We start from the raw sequence: 13,665 nt of genomic DNA on the forward strand, positions 1-13,665 counted from the left end.
TTCAACAGTCTAATTAGGAGTGAAAAAGGTAACTTGAGCCACAGCTGTTCAACTTCTATTTTGGGTGACCTCCAATTTATAATGACATCTTTTAAATACATCATAACTCATGAGTCATGACTATATATCACTTCTTTCTAAATTAGGAAAAATGTTTCCCCGGGAAATATTTTTCCTCTAGTTCAAATGACATTAATTATGATGGACGGTATAGATCGTTTGAAGTGGGCCCAATAATCAGCCTTTCAGCTGAGATTAAGACACATTATTTTCTGATAGATTTCATCTCAGCCCTTTAAAAAGGTGAAAACAACTTCCCAAAATCTCTATAAATAGATACAAGAGATTTTATAGGTTGATTACGATACAAACAGAGAGAAAAGGAATATGAATTTGCTGAAGATTTTGGGTTTGCAATGACAAGGGACGAAGAGCAAATTGAAAGCAGATTTTCCACCATACAGGTCTGCTCCACCAAACCCTAGGATTCCTTTTCCTCTCTCTCATATATTTGATTATTTCCCATTCGAATCCTAATTTCAATCCTGTTCAGCTCTGACCCACCTTGATCTCTTCACTTTCTCTTAGAAATCTGTTTTTTTGTTCTGTTAGTTTCTGTTGAATTGGTAACTATTTCTCCATTGATCAGAACTAGTTTTCTTAGATACATTTTTATTCCATTCTAGGGTTTTTGTAGTCACAGACTTCTTTTTTTTCCACTGTAATTTTCTTGTTTGATTCCTTTTTCTGCTTCTTTTTCTCTCTACTTTGTTGGGTTTGTAACAAAAAAATGGTGGAAATTGAGAGTCCATGTATTACATTGTGCGCGGATTCGCTCAGTGATGATGATGTTAAGGAAGAGTCTTCGCGGAGTTTGGAAAACAATAGAAATCCTATTAAGTATAAGCTAAGAGAACCCTCTGCCCTTCGAGATGGGGTTGTGAACGGCGGCGAGTCTTCGTGGAATCGGAGTTTGGAAAACAACAGAGATCCTATTAAATTTAAGAGAAGAAAACCATCTGCCTTTCCAGATGTCCCATCTGAGAAATCTGATGGTTTGCCTAGGACTGTGAAAATTGACAATGTGAAGGGCAATTCAAAAGGAATTGATACTGATTTAATTGGGAAGGAAGTTCGAGTTGGAGATGGTTTTGTGAGTAAGTCGATGGTTACTGTTTGCAAAGAGATTGGTGGTCTAGTTAGTTCTAAATCTGCCTCAAAGTGTATTATGATTGAAGATGATACCAATGAAGTCAGTGACATAGTACAAGTTAGAGCGGCTTCTGGGAGTAAGTTGGAAAGGGAGGATAAGAGAGAATTTCGTGAAAAAAGTCAGACTATATCGTGGATAATATCTCAATCTGTAATTATTATAAGTGACAGCGAAAGCGAAAGTTCAGCAGGGAAAGTGGGCATGGAATCTGTAAAACAGTGCAATGTTAAGAGTTCTAAAAGAAAGTTAATGGTGGATTTAGAAGATGAAAATAGTGTTAAAAATCAATCTCAAGGAGATGAGTCTATGGGTTTGGAATCTTTTGGCAATACGATCACTGTGCAGGCTCCGATGGCTTCACCAAACTGTTCGTCGAGGCAAGGAGAGTGGCTTTCTGATTCGAATGTGATTAGCTCCTCTATTGGTGTGGGTAAACACACGGTAGAGAGCGAAGAACCTTTGGTGGACCACAAACAGGAGTCTGTTTCCAAGAGAAACGAAAACACTGTTTTCTCATCAAATAAAGAAGGAAAAACAGCAGACAAGAAACCCTCTCCTATGGGAAAATCTGATTCCAAACACAAGAATAAAAGGGTTGTCAAGGATGACGAAGATTCTGTATCACTTGTTGAATTAGATGACGAGAATGCGCTTATTGTTCAAGAATCGCATGACTCAAGTGTGAGCTTGATTCCATTTGTTATTCCTAATTCCAACAGCAAAGATGATGACCATGAAGAGATTGTCACTCGTAACAAAGTCAGAGAGACTCTACGTCTTTTTCAGGCAATGTGCAGGAAGCTTTTGCAAGAAGAGGAAGCAACGTCAAAGGAACAAGGGCAGAATAAGAGGGTTGATATGAGGGCTTCTAAGCTTCTCAAAGAGAAAAATAAATGGGTAAACACCGGTAAGCCTATCCTGGGGAATGTGCCTGGAGTTGAAGTTGGTGACGAATTTCAATGCAGGGTGGAGCTTGCTATTATTGGCCTTCATCGTCAATTGCAGGGTGGTCTAGATTACGCAAGGGAAGGGGAGGAAATTTTCGCTACTAGTATTGTAGCTTCTGGGGGTTATGATGATGACATGGACAGTTCCGATGTCCTGATATATTCCGGTCAAGGTGGAAATTCTTTGACTGAACATAAGAAACCTAAGGCTCAAAAACTTGAGTGGGGAAATCTAGCACTGAAGAACAGTATGGATGCCCAAAAACCCGTGAGGGTCATTCGTGGATTTAAAGAAATTAAAGGCCGTGATTCCATGAATACAAGGGCAAAGGAAATTGTGACATACACGTATGATGGGCTATATCTAGTTGAGAACTTCCGGACTGAAAGGGGACACCATGGTTGTTGTGTTTTTAAGTTTCAGTTGAGAAGAATACCGGGACAATCGGAGGTTGCTGTGAAAGAAGTCAAGATCACAAAAAAACTGAAATTGCGTGAAGGTCTTTGTGTTGATGATATTTCTCAGGGAAATGAGAAGATGCCCATCTGTGCTATTAATAATATAGATGATGAGCGTCCGTTGCCATTTAAATACATAACCAAGATAATATATCCTTCATGGTACAACCGAACTCCTCCTAGGGGTTGTGAGTGCACTGATGGGTGCTCAGATTCTGAGAAGTGTTCCTGTGCTGTTAAAAATGGAGGGGAGATTCCTTTCAACTACAATGGTGCTATTGTGGAAGCAAAACCACTTGTTTATGAGTGCGGTCCTTCTTGCAAGTGCCCTCCATCTTGCCATAACAGAGTCAGCCAGCATGGGATCAAATTTCAATTAGAGATCTTCAAGACCAGATCAAGGGGTTGGGGAGTCAGATCCTGGACTTCTATTCCATCCGGTAGTTTCATATGTGAATACACGGGAGAGCTGCTCCAAGATACAGAGGCGGAACAAAGGACATGTAATGATGAATATTTGTTTGATATTGGGCATAACTACAATGACCATGCGCTTTGGGATGGACTCTCGACCCTTATACCTGACCTGCAATCAAGTCCTTCGTGCGAAGTCGTTGAGGATGTGGACTTTACCATTGATGCAGCTGAATATGGCAGTGTGGGGAGATTTATCAATCATAGTTGTTCTCCCAACCTCTATGCACAGAATCTCCTTTATGATCATGATGACAAGAGAATGCCTCACATAATGCTCTTTGCTGCTGAGAATATTCCCCCTTTACAAGAGTTAACGTACCACTACAATTATACAATAGACCAGGTTCGTGATTCTGATGGCAATATAAAGAGGAAAAATTGTTGTTGTGGTTCTCATGAGTGCACCGGCAGGCTGTATTGAAACTGGGCCTTTTTTTATATGTAGAAAATTTGTTTTGTTGGTCATGCATTGCTGCTGCCAATACCAACCATGAAATTATGCCTATAGGTACTAGTTGTTATCAAGGTTTCAAATTTTGGTTTCGGAATGCGTTTCTGTCCTAACTGAAACTGAAATTTCTGCCGAATCCGACGAAATCTATTCCACGGCTACTTTTTCTCCTACTCTATTTCGATCGAAATTTCCTAAATTTCAGTAATTTCGTACTGAAATTTTGGGATAATAGTAAATAATTATCAAAAATCCAGTTTTTTGGGTGAAATTCCTAAAATTTCGGTTGAAATTTCGGGATTGAAATTTCAAAATTTCAGCCAAATAAACTACAGTTTCTGGTTTAATCGATTTTGGTTTCGGGTTTAATCGATTTTGGTTTCTTTATCGACTGAAACCCGAAATTTCAGATTTCGGTCGAAATTTAAAACCTTGGTTGTTATTGCCTCTGTTGTTTTGATCAAGGTTTTAAATTTCTACTTCAGTTTCGATACGAAATTTCGACCAAAATGTTATACAATTATGGAAACATTTCGGTACGAAATCACGTCCGAAATCTAAGTAAGATTCTTCACCACTGGTTTTTATTTTTATTTTTTGTCATTGTTTTAGAAATAGCATAATGGAATCTTGTGCTCTTTCTCTTTTTTGCATGTGGAGTTGATTTTTGTCAGGGTTTCTGTCATTGTTTTACAATTTGTTGCATTATCTGTCACGACTTGTATTACATTAGATAGCCCTACCTCTTCAATGGATTTCAATAAGAACTCTGCAATGTTTGCTTCTGTCTTCTCTACTTATGAATATTCCTAAACGCGTAAGAACATTGAACCATGTCTATTTGTTGCAATAATGTTGATCAATGGACACCCCATCACTATTCCAAGTGTCTTTCTTAAGGTATAACTTTTTATCCACATTTTTTTCACTTCATGTAAAAAATATGTCCTTGCCCTCTCAAATGAAGGACGCTTATAACTTTTATTACCTCTATTAATCGCCGATCCCATGTTATGAAATTGAGGATCCCTTAATACATGGAAAGGAATCTTATTGGCAGATGAAGTCTCTACTATCTTAACAAACACCTATTTCTAGGTGGGCTCTTTCCGGTCCCATTGGGATCATAGATTCCAATGAAGTGGAATTGAGGTAAGTTTTGCAAGGCATCAGATTAAGGAGGAGAGGGAATTAGGCAGATTGATTTTAGAGGGAGACTCGCTCAATATAATCAGATAGCTGGATGGTAGCCGCTCTCACCCTTGGAGGTTAATTTGACGCTATGGTGGATGGGATCCAGGAGCAAGTAGCAGACTACCATGTTCATTTTCATCATTGTTCAGAGATCGGCCAACAATAATGCAGACAGATTAGCCCGGGCACTAGTGGGTAGAGATGCTCTACAATTATTTTTTTATTTTCTCCCCCCTTGAGGACCTTTTTTATATTTTTACTTGATGTCCTATTTGCTTTGCATTTTGCTTTCTTCATGTTCCAACCATGTCGGTCGCAGATTCCCCACCTTTCTTTAAATAAAGCTTTCGTTACCAATCAAAAAAAAAACAAACCACCCAATTTCTGTCTGCCATATCAAATGCATCTTCAATTGAGCTGGAACTAATATGTTCAACTGGATATTGATTGGGGTTGTTGAAACAGTATTTCAAAACGCAGATGGAGGCAAAATGTGGCCAAAGCAAATCCTAATTGACTCGACAGAGCGTGACTAAGTACTCGGTTGATGCGATTGAGTACTCAAGTTTATGCAGTGATAATCTGTTGGAAAATTTGTTGAGGGTACTGTTGATGATAGAAAACAGAAACTTGTTGCTTCAAGGCGTGATATCACTTTCCTTAAGACAAGATTCGCCCCCACTAGTAGTGTGCAAAGGGGATCCGCGAATTGCCTCCAAGATACAATGAAGCCTAGTAGGGAAGCCCTACTAATGTTTGATGACGCGTAGCACTAGCGGAATCAAACCCGAAATGCCCTTCCGAAATTTCAAGCCTTAGAGAAATCTCTAGATTCTGTTTCTGTAGAAAAACAGTATCTAGAACAGTAAACAAAAGAAAAACAGTATGTAGAAATAGTTGGGGATTTTTGTAGGAGTGTAGAAGAGAGTGTAAAAACTCAGTAAGAATTGCCAATTCGATTTATATATTAAATGACTGAAGTTTGCACATTTTTTATAGACCATCTGGTGTCTTTTCAGTGTGAAAAACACCTCTACAGGGCACCTTTCCAGAATGTTTGAAATCTGACCGTTAGATCGCACCCATTGATATTGAACGGTCCTGATCGATCCTAGATGTGACTGTTGGCTTGAGTAAAACCTCTCTCCAACCCAGTCATCGTTAGATCAACCATCTATGGTGTGGATCGCACCCCCTTGGCACATGACCGTTGGGGAAAGGGACACAACCCATTTGATCACACCCTTTGACCGTTGGAGTCATGGGCCCGTTGGGCCGACCGTTAGGCCCGAACTGAAGCCCAACCCAACTGAACCATTCGGCTTGATGGGCCTGCGAACCAATTGACCCACCCATCCGACCGGTCCACCTTCATCTTGATCCAACGGTGCAGATCAAATCTGGAAAAATTAAAGGCTCCAATCGCTCCTCGCGACGTTGCGTACGTGCGAAGTGCAAAGTGCGCCTAAAAAAGCGCCAATAAAGCGCCACTATGCGCCCTATAGCCCATTGCCCACGCCGCGCGCGCGCGTGCGCGTGCGCGTGTGCGAACGGTGCGTTGCACCGTCCCGCGGGTCCAACCATGGGTTCAACCCAATGTGCAATCAACAAGAGTTAGAAAAGGTAGTGCTTTATAAGCCCTTCTCTTTCTTTTCTCTCATCCGATGTGGAACTATCTTTTCAACTACACTTCTACATCCTTTTGTAAAAGCAAATATTTCCAAGAAAACATTTTCTTTTTCCCAAACGCTTTTGATAAAACATTTTCCAAAACACTAAAACATGTAATATACATGATTTTGAAAATGCAAAATCACTAACATAATCGGGGTATGTCAAAGGAGTTTTGATTGAATTTGCAAGGAAAAATGCCAACTCGGGTGAATCCACGATGACACGGCTAGATTTGAAACTCAGGTTGAAACTTGGAAAGGGTAGTCATCTTTGTTCACTTGGTGTTTGACTCACATGGCTTAAGAGCTGTGAGCTTGGGTGCTGTTAACTTTCTGGCATTAGAAAAACAACCTATAAGTTGGATTTTGATGGGAGTTCAACAGAAAACCTAATGCTCTGGTCTGTAGAGTTAATAGTGTCAACAAATTTTTAGGAAACCTATATAGATTGGAGGTTTAGGATCTTCATATGGTGATGATTTTTGGTACACAACCTATTCTACATGCGGACACCATGGTACCATGGTTCACTGATTATATGATTATCTCCACGGATTGATCCTAACCCTCCTATCCATAGAGAGACGACACATATGGAAACCTCTACAGATTAGAGTTTTAGGTTCATCCTATGGAGAATTTTTGGGGCATGGCCTACGCATGTTAGGGCCCATTCTCTCACTATCTTTCTCTCTTGTTCTCTCCCTTTCTCTTCCTCTTCTTCTCTCCCTTTCTTTCTTTTTTTTCACTTGTTGTTTCATGGCACATCTTGTGCCTATTTATATGCATGGGTGTGGGAGCCATTACCCATGGTTGTTGGCCGCCAATGTTGAATTTGGCAGCCATGAATGGTAGGTGGCAGCCATGTTTGAACTTGGCAGCTACCTTCCACAAGCATGAAATTGTGTTCACACCCAACAAAAAACACCGGCAAAACTGTTGTAACTCAAAATAGAAGAGGAGAACTACTATATGAACACCGGCCAAAAGAAGAAAACCCAACCCTCTGACATGGAAGTACAAGTGCTGAGCTCCACCATCATATCCAATGGTGATCAACATACAAAAGTTACACAAATACCCCTCACCATATTCGATAGGTCGACCCTGAACTTTCACATCCCCATCATTTACGCATTCAAACCAGCGGCGGCCACAAACACCACCTTGAAGGAAGGTTTGATTAAAACCCTGGTGCACTTTCCGACCCTCGTAGGCCGTTTCGGAGAAACCAACCCCGGCTTGCCATGCATTCTGTTTGGCGGAGGGGAGAGCCGAGGGACGCTATTTGTAGAAGCGACAGTGGAAGAAAATCTCGAAAACTATCTCCCACTTGAGCCATCTATAGATACGAAATCCTTCTACCCGCCAACCGAAGAAGCTGAGACTTTGATCCAGGTCCAGCTCAACCGTTTTGCCTGCGGCGGTTTGGTTATAGCAATAACCATACACCATTGGGTTGCCGACGGGCAATCTATGGGCTCCTTCTTCACGGCTTGGGGGAGGTCGGTTCGTGGGCTTGATGTTGCCCCGCTTCCGGTCTATGACCAGAGCATGCTTGCACCTCGCCACCCTCCCAGGTATTACTGTGATAGATGTCTTGTATTCTGATTGATCACCAGTGAAGTGTTGCACACTTTACTCCCAACTAGTCAACCACTACTAGATTGATGTTGCTAGGAGGGTGTCAACAAATACTAAAAACGGTGTTCATTGGATCCATATCCAAAGGTCTGAAATTATTTCAGATCTTGACCCAAATGTGTTAGAAAATCCAATGGAGCGTCTTAGATATTTTAGAAGAGCATGAATGTGCAAAAATAATCATCATATTTTTGTTCATTTATCTCTGTTCATCAGAGGTATTTTTGCAACGTAAGTATGATCTAGGACGCTAATGAAACCCCTAGACTAAACAGTTGCAGGTATTTTCGCAGCGTAAGTATGATCTAGGACACTCTGATGGGACCCCTAGACTAAAGAAAAGTAGGATCCAAAAAGGATCCAATTGATAAGGGTTCTATTTGGGACTCGGGGAGAATTCACCCTTAAAAATTAGCTGTTAAGAAGAGGATGCCCAACCTTAAAAATTAGCTGTTAAGGAGAGGATGGCCAAGTCCTTATAAGCCCATCCACATCCATTCAGTTTTCTGATGTGGGATCTTTGCTTTCGCATGGAATCCCCAACAGATTCTGAAGGGATCATGATCAAGACATGTAAATCCAATCCGAAGTGGATCTGTGGTATCTTTGGTCTTTGTACGAGTATTTAAAAGCTTCTCATCCTCAAGTGACTTATGTTTATGTTTTAATTTCTTTATTGCTTTCTAGTTTGATATGGGTTTGTGTTCGCAGGTGCGACTTCGAATTCTGGGGGGTCGAGTTTGTACCGCTCTCCCTCATTTCTCATTCTTACAACGAAGCTTTATCGGAATTCAATCCCAATGTACGTAACATATTAGCACATTACTCTAAGGAGTTTATATCAACAAAGCTGAAGGGTCAGCTTCAACAAAAATATTCGACTTTCGAGTTGCTAACGGCTCACCTATGGAGGAAGATAACCGAGGCTCGCGGGCTTCACCCGATGGCCCTTACCCAAATCAGGGTAGCGGTGAACGGACGGCGAAGATTAACCCCGCCAGCTCCAAAAGAGTACTTTGGTAACTTGGTGATCAGTGCCTTCTCAAATGCAATTGTGAAAGACTTACTAGATGGAACTCTTGAACATACCGCCGGACTAGTTAGTGATGGAGTTCGACAGGTCGGAGATAGCTATCTCCGATCGTTCATCGATTTTGGGTTTATTAATGAAAGGGAAGTTCTGATGCCTAATACAGATGTAGAGGGGACAGTATTGTCCCCTAATTTGGAAGTTGATAGCTGGTTAGGGTTAAATTTTGATGAGATGGATTTTGGGTGTGGGGGTAGATTGTGTAGTTTTTTACCTGGTTGGGTGCCTGTGGAAGGGGTGGTCATACTAATTCCTTCATTGGACGAGGATGATAAAGGGGGTGTGGATGTTATAGTTACTATGTTGGAAGAGCATGCAAAACTCTTCAGACAAATCTCCCACTCCTTGGCTTGAGAGATGGTGAAATATTCCCAAGAGGTTGCTTTGTTCACTGTAGTAGACTATTATAGAAGGGTGTAGTTATCAATAATAGGGGGTTGTTTTCTTTATTGAGTATCAGAAGATAGGCTTCACCAAAGACTGGTTATGTGTTTTGACTGGAAGGTCCTTAAAGTTCCTTTGTCAGCAATAAAATCCAATAATAATCTCATGAGTTGTCGACAATCATATTGAAAAGTTCTCAATGAGATGTTATATTCGTTCAATAGCATAATCTTTGAACACTAATCCGAAGGAATGATTTCAGCTCGATATGACCTTGAGCATACAAATCCAAGTCCTTATCCACAAGGTGTCATGTATATTGTCTCTACAGGAGATGACAACAAAAGAACACATTCTTAACGTTTATCTTAAAAGGGACTTGCTAGCGTTCATCTCAAACGGGTTTTCGCGGCTGATCTGTAGCATGTCACGCCAGCCACCTCGTTAATGAAGACAACAGCTTTTGTCTCCATTCATGAGGTGGCTGGTCTGACATGCAACAGACCAGCCGCGAAAAGCCTTTTGCGATGGACCTTAGTAAATCCCATCTTAAAAAGAGGTTATTGTCGGTAGAAGAAATGCACATGAAGCCACGAACAGTCTTTGCACACGGGCAAAAGGGTTGTCATAGTCAACCCGTTATTCTTGTTTGTACCTTTATGCTACCAAACAAGTTTCGTACCTGTCAAGCACTCAAGCCTACCAGCGGACTTGAGCTTACTAAAATAAGGGCAATGATAAATTCGCACCCCCTTTAAGATAATTCGCACCCTTGTAATGTGAACTGACGTAAAAAAGGAGGGTAACGTGAACAGAATTATTCGCTTTTTGACTTCAATTCACGTTAAAGGGGTGGGAATCATCCTACAGGGGTGCGAATTTATCATAGCCCTCAAAATAAACCTAGTTACTCCCAATCACTGGTGCATATAGACATGGAACCAGATCCCATGTATTGCTTTCATTGAGAGCTTAAAGCTCCCCATCCATTGTCTTTCTCCAACACCCCTTTATGGCTCCTTTAGGCAGAAGGAATGACGAGAAGAAGTCTTAGGAGGAAATAGAAGACCTCTCAAGATACTGCCCTCAAGAAAATGTTGGCAAAATGCGCTCCTCTCAATCTGAAGAAAAGAGGGACCAATCAAGACAAGCCATGAATAAGCGCGGGTGGTTGTTAGTCCAGGAGAACTGCATGGAAATGTTCTCATCTTTGGATCATTTATTTAACCCAGAATTTATCTAGGAACCCGGGGCAGCACCTTAAATTTTATTAATGAGAAAAAATAGTGACAAGAGGAGGACATAGAACCTTGCCTCTAACCCAAAACAGATACAAAAAGAAGAAGAAGAAAATATTTCATTTACCCTTCTACAAAGAAACAAACAATATTTATTTAGTACGTGTGAATCTAAGAAATACCTAATTGGTCATATCTAACGGCTCCTCTAGAGTTCTTGGGGAGTGTAGCCCGTTCCCAAAGACTGCATTAGGGCCAAGCTATCCGTAACAAGATTACATTTCAAGAAATGTGAGTAATAACAAAATTCATAGCAGATAATATATCCCTTAACTCTTTTATAATATGGTGAATGTGCAAGGAGACTCTGTCTTTACCTTTGATGATATTGACAAGGACAAAACTATCCTATTCAATCCATATTTTTTTAATACTTAAAGCACAATAACAGAGACTATCTCTCATAGCTTTGGCTTCAGCTAGCATGCTACTATTCACATCATAGAAATGAGAGAAAACAATTATGACTCGACTATTATTATCTCTGATAATACCGTCTCTTACAGCGAATACCAGGGTTGCCTCTAGCTGCACCATCGATGTTCAACTTCAAAAAATTGCTCCTAGATTTTTTCTAGTAAACCAAAGATAATTTTTTCAGGATGGGATCTTTAATCGTAATGTTGAACTGATTTAGAGATAATCTTTCCATTAGGTTGCATTTGGACGTCGTTTTTTGCATTATCTCCTAGATCCCTAAGCCATGTTATGATTTTCTTTTTAATCTGATTAGTATGTGTCCTTTGATTTCCCATTCTTCTTTTGTACCTTTCTAACCAGATTTCCCATATTATAATGGAAGAGGTAATTTTGACAATAACACTTTCTTAGTTTCTTTTGAGCATAACATTTCCAAATTCATAAGGGTTCTGATCCTTTACCATCCTCCTCTTAGACCTCGAACCCACATCTCCAATATTCCAGGCCATGAATTTTAATGTCATCGATTGGTCTAGAAACAACCTCCCATGTCATCTCTCCCCTAGAATCAGATTGAGATCGAAATTTGTTCTCAGAACCTTCTGCGCCTCTTTCCTTTTTCAATTTTACCTATAAGCACGATCTTCACTAACTGGACATGCATCACAATTAAAAGGAAAAGAAACATGAGAAGCATCACCTTTATTGATAATCAAACCAAAATATAACATTGGTTTCAATAAATAATCTTTATGTGGATGACCAAAACATCTTTTCCACAAAGGCCACAAATCATTTTCTAATAAAAAGTACGAAATGAGTAAGCAAACAAAGGACCCAACTGGTATTGGGGGCTTGCTTAGAGATGAGGCAGGTGACACTAAATGGGCCTTCTTTGGTCCTCTTGGTATTAAGGATTCTAATAGACAGAAGCAAGGGCTCTTCTGCAAGGAATCCAGATTTTGGATACGATGAATATGGACTATCTTATGAATGAGGGAGACTCCCTTAATGTCGTTCGTTGGTAGGATGGGTCACACCCACCGCTATGGAGATTTGCGGAGTATTTTGATGAGATTCAGGATCATCTCGCCAATCATCTGGTGAGATTTCGTCATGTCAGTTGTGAGGTGGACCATATGGCCCGAGCTGTAATTCATCGAGATATATTGGAGATCTTCGATTATCTCCCCCCTTGACTATGGTTCTATGTTCCCTTTTCTCCTTCGTATTTCTTTGCTTTGTAATGTATCACCTTCCTAAGTCAATCACTTTTTTCCCTAATCAATATATTATTATTATTCAAAAAGAAAAACTTATTCAAGATAAATCACATAAATCGTATGAAACGAACGATTTATGATCGAATTGTAAGATTCAGTAAAAAAATCAAAAATTTCATACATATTAAGAATCAGTCATGGGATTCAAATCGAAATCTATAAGATTGGATTAAATCGTAAGATTGAATCGCAAATCGTAAGATTTTAAAAACAACGATGATATCCATAGTTGCCAATTTTGTTCAGATTTCTTTATTGTTTTTGTTCAATATTGGTGTTTCATTTCAGAGATGTTACAAAATTCGAATAAGTTGAAAAGAACTTGAAAGAGTAGTGAAACATGAGAAGACTAGAAAAGCTTACACAAACTTTTCTAAACAAAATGGTAAAAAATAAAAATAGAATTGACCGAGAATAAAAATAAAATTGTCCCAAGAAAAAAAAATGACTTCATTTTCAAAGTAAAAGCAAAGTAGAAGTAAAAATCATGTTTACTTTCCCCCTCCATTTGGGAGGAAACTTAAAAGGCTATTATTTGGACAATTCGTTGAAGACAAGAAATGTAAAATGAATTGTGCATAGCAATCAAACGTCCCAGAAAGGAAATACGATATCATTTTACTTTATTTTCCCGTGGAAACACTGTTTCAATGGCAACCCAATGGACCTCAAGTGTATAGGGGGCCTAGAAAACTTTCAAAGGAATTGAATTATCTGCAACACAAAATAGAATTTTCTTATTTTCTATCCGTTGGTGGATATGGCAAGAGAGGCACAACATAAACTTTATGAGGATACAGTCTGATCTTATATGTTCAACAGGATATTGATTGGCGTAAAAAGGTGTTTCAAAATGCAGATGTGGGCTAAAATGGGGCCAAAGCAAATCCTAGTTGACTCAACGGGGCTCGAATGAGTCTTCGATTGATGCGATTGAGTACACAAGTTTATGCAGATCAACTTGGGTGAGTCCAAGGAGTTTTGATTGTATTTGTAAGGAAAAATGCAAACTCGGGTGAATCGACGATGACACGGTTAACAAGGTAATAATCGTTACGTTGTTCAGTTAGCTTTCCACCCACACTGCTAAGAGCTGAGAGCTTATGCGATGTTAATGTGTGGACATTAGAAA

General features: G+C 39.8%; 1 protein-coding gene and 1 pseudogene across 1 annotated transcript; both read left to right on the top strand.

Annotated features, from left to right (window-relative positions):
- The first annotated feature begins 377 nt into the window (after window positions 1-377).
- On the top strand, window positions 378-3,580 carry LOC143883456 (histone-lysine N-methyltransferase, H3 lysine-9 specific SUVH6 pseudogene; annotated as a pseudogene).
- Window positions 3,581-7,359: 3,779 nt separating this feature from the next.
- Window positions 7,360-9,712, top strand: LOC143883457 (tryptamine hydroxycinnamoyltransferase 1-like). The gene is made up of 2 exons (XM_077386807.1): window positions 7,360-7,994; window positions 8,770-9,712. Exons 1-2 carry the CDS (start codon window positions 7,387-7,389, stop codon window positions 9,500-9,502), a joined length of 1,341 nt encoding a protein of 446 aa, XP_077242922.1. The 5' UTR covers window positions 7,360-7,386; the 3' UTR covers window positions 9,503-9,712.
- Window positions 9,713-13,665: the final 3,953 nt, after the last annotated feature.

Source organism: Tasmannia lanceolata, unplaced genomic scaffold (genome assembly GCF_043159265.1).
Source record: "Tasmannia lanceolata isolate RefF3 unplaced genomic scaffold, GAP_Taslan_0.1 ptg000008l, whole genome shotgun sequence".
NCBI classification, from domain to species: Eukaryota; Viridiplantae; Streptophyta; class Magnoliopsida; order Canellales; family Winteraceae; genus Tasmannia; species Tasmannia lanceolata.